The sequence below is a fragment of the Schistosoma mansoni genome, chromosome 1, assembly GCF_000237925.1.
Source record: "Schistosoma mansoni strain Puerto Rico chromosome 1, complete genome".
NCBI classification, from domain to species: Eukaryota; Metazoa; Platyhelminthes; class Trematoda; order Strigeidida; family Schistosomatidae; genus Schistosoma; species Schistosoma mansoni.
The window spans coordinates 3948038-3951942 of NC_031495.1; the positions used below are offsets into that span (position 1 = coordinate 3948038).

At 34.4% G+C, this 3905-nt stretch overlaps 1 protein-coding gene across 1 annotated transcript in view; it reads right to left on the reverse strand.

Moving 5' to 3' along the window:
- Positions 1-2767, reverse strand: part of Smp_152310 (hypothetical protein) — a gene marked incomplete at its 5' end in the record, with an annotated part of 12935 nt that extends 10168 nt beyond the window's left edge. The window contains one exon of the mRNA XM_018793025.1: positions 2681-2767. Within this exon, the coding sequence (XP_018647579.1) occupies positions 2681-2767 (87 nt within the window). The remainder of the gene's footprint in view (positions 1-2680) is intronic.
- Positions 2768-3905: the final 1138 nt, after the last annotated feature.

A 3905-nucleotide genomic window follows, 5' to 3' on the forward strand; every position in this document is an offset into this window, starting at 1 on the left:
TCTACAGTCTATGCATACAGTCAAATGAACTCAAAATTGTCAACCTGATCAAATTTTTCTTTATCTAATTTTATAGCTAAAGAGAAGTTTCTTGAAAAAATCTATTTAATTTCTGGAGACGAAGCTGATCAGAACTCTAAAATAAATACAATGATCCTAAATTCATCATATAATTCTGTAGATTATTACTTTAGCTTGATTGAATACTTCAATATTGTATCCTCTGTCTTTCATTGATTGATAGTTGAGTAAGTTGATCAATGCACTGCTGAGGAGTCCAATAATAGGACGAAACGGCCATCCAGTGCTTCTAGGTTTTCCTTGGTGGTCTAGCTTCAAATGACTCATGAATTTTAACTTTGAAAAATCTTTTATAGCTTATGTGAAATTTAACCAGTGTATTATTTTAATAACTTTAGTCAAGCAATTTAATGAGATGTTTTATCATAGTTGAAAGCATGAATCATTTGAAGCTAGACCACCAAGGAAAACCTAGAAGCACTGGATGGCCGTTTCGTCCTATTATTGGACTCCTCAGCAGTGCATTGATCAACTTACTCAACTATCAATCAATGAAAGACAGAGGATACAATATTGAAGTATTCAATCAAGCTAAAGTAATAATCTACAGAATTATATGATGAATTAAGGATCATTGTATTAATTTAAGAGTTTTGATCAGCTTCGTCTCAAGAATTAAATAAGATTTTCAAAGAAAACTTTCCTTTGCTATAAAAATAGATAAAGAAAAAATTTGATCAAGTTTACCAATTGAGTTCAATTGACTGTAATGCATAGACTGTAGACCAATTCTTCGATATTATTATCATAGTGACTAAACAGAGTGGGCAAACCTTCCAGTGGAAAGAAATTATAATTCATTTCTTTAACCTATTTATATGTTTCAGTGATTAAAATAATTATAAACGAGATTGTTCCAATTAGATTTACAGGATAGTACTTATCTTTAACCAATATAAAAGCATCATTGATAAACAAGAAGAATCTGATGCAGATATCAAGGTGAAGATTGGCAAAGCAAGGGCAGCATTTCTACAATTGAAGAACATATGGAACTCAAAACAACTTTCAACTAATTTCAAAGTGAGAACCTTCAATACGAACGTCGAGACAGTCCTACTGTATGGAGCTGAAACTTGGAGAACTACTGCATCCATCGTCAAGAGGGTACAAGTATTTATAAACAGTTGTCTACGCAAAATACTCAACATTCACTGGCCGGATACTAACAAGAACAACGTTTTATTGGAGAGGGCAAACCAGCTTCCAGCTGAAGAGGAAATTAGGAAAAGACGTTGGAAGTGTATAAGACATACATTGATGAAATCACCAAACTGTATCACGAGGAAAGTCCTAACTTGGAATCCTGAAGGGAAGCGGAAAATAGGAAGGCCAAAGAACATATTACGCCGAGAAATAGAAGCAGATCTGAAAAGGATGAATGTTAACTGGAAAGGATTGTCCAGGACACGGTTGAATGGAGAATACTGGTGTGCGACCTATGCTCTTCCACGATGGCTAACAGGCGTAAGTAAGTAAGTAATTATACTTGATCTAGAGACAGAAAGGCATAGTTATATTCAACAAAAATTTATTGAAATGATATTTTTTTTCAAATGAACAGACTTCACAACTTTTATGAAATGCAAATTTAAGGATAAATTCTGTAGACATTCTAAAAATGATATTTCATTTTGACACCTTGATCCGATCAATCTTAGACCACCATTAAAACACTTGAGAGCAGTAGACGGCCGTTTTGTTGTAATGTGAGACTGGTCGGAAGTGCTCATTATGATTGTGTTGAACTAAAATAAAAGATGATTACACCTCACTATATATATATATATGGAAACTATTGTCAAATGTAGGAACAAATGGACTAGTATTGGGGACGGTTTGAAGAAAGTTAGAGGCGGCCAAAACAAAACGTGGCATCAGTGCTTGAAGTCACTAACTCCTAGTCTGAACCATGTTGGTAGATGCAGACAACTTGGTTGGGGTCCACTTGACTATCGTAACCAATGGTTGGAGACTCTGGGTGACATGGCTCAGAATCGATCACAATGACGTAGGTGTACACACTCTCTGTCTTCCTTTAAACGTTGAGATGAAAATTGTTTCATATCTTTCTTTCTTCCTATACTATATCCTGATATACAACATTTCTTTTATATATTACCACCATTAAGTTAACTCCTTCTATGAATTCGGTGTTCATCTTGTTGTGTTAATGAGGTTATGACAACTTGGACCGATGTATATATGTGTCTGGTCCTACGTTGTAACTAACGGACTGTAGCTGACTTACTCATTCACTCACATAGAGGTAGTCATGACATTGCATTCCTCGAAACTATATATAAGTTACTGTTTCGAAATATTTTAAGTGTACATTTTACTGAGAAATTTATATATACTCTAAAGATATTGGTTCATCACAAATCCTACGTGTAAGATCATGAATACACACTATTGAGGTGTGCTCATACTAGGACGAAATAACAGTTTTGATACTTCCAAATCTTCAATGTTACTCTAACGTTGATCAATTTCCTTGATCTCAATCAATAATTCAACAATCTCTATAACCCTATACGGATCATCTTTAAATGAATTATTCACACTGAAATAGAATAAATATTTATAATGAATTTACCATTATTACATTGGAATCTTTAATCGGTTCATTATAGACCTCTTCATCAAATTGTATAGAAGGAAATGGACATAGAATCTGTTTCATAATTTGTAATGATTCCAGTTAGTATGGAAGGTATTCTAGTCGTTGAGATTGATTGAATTCATTGAATGTTCTTTTTAAATGATTTCACTATGAAGGAAGAATAATTTCCACAGTTGTCTTTTTTGAATGTAACTAACAACAAAAGTCTAGTTGTTTGTTACGATGACGAATCTATGAATCCATCCATCTATCTATGTATATCCATATATATCTTGATGTAACTAGATTAAGGGTATAGAAAGATGGTGATTGAAACAATGTGATCAACCAACTAACCAACCAATCAACCGAATAACAATCAATTATAATTACAACTGACCTTAAGTTTATTTGTCTTTGATTAGTAAAGAAGATGTTTAATAGTATAATTAATTGATCATTGAAATTGAATACTATACTGGTCAAGTGTTTGAGTTAGTTTAGATAGTTTTTTTTAAATTCATGGATCGATTGAAGTTAGGTATTAACATTGTTGGATGCTGATTTAGGGATTTAGAGGTTAAGTGTTCGCACGCGAGACTGAAGTTTCTAGGTTCGAGTACCACATGCGGGATTGTGAGTGCTCACTACTGAGTAGTCCCATACTAGGACGAGATAACCGTCCACTGCTTCCAGGTTTTCGGTGATAGTCTATGATATATTCTAGTAAAGACGTAAGTACAGGTAACTCCCAGGACCTATTAATAGACTATTATTCTATATGTATTCTTATTGTTTAACAATTGAATAATTAGATTATGTATGTCTATATTCATCTTATTATAAGCTTTATTTTGACGTTATTATGACGTTTCGATGTACAAGGCATAAAGACAACTATGTATTGGGATAAGATGGTGGTTGGAGGTGGTCAACAGAAAACCCTGAACCCCGGACTCGTGCGACTTGGCACTCGTCAGCAAGGTGTACCTGTAATCTTGAGGGAACTGGTGCTGCCTGACGGATTTGATCCTGTTTCACTCAGCCTGAGCTATTGGGGCCACGACCGACCTCCGGTCGGACTGAGATGTAATCACAATTGATTGATCACTGGGTGGTGACTAATGTCATGCGTGAATTGTGCTCTTTAGTGTTGATGTTTGACGGCTGTTTATACCAGTATAGAATTCGTATTGAATTTGCTATTAAACCCTAATAT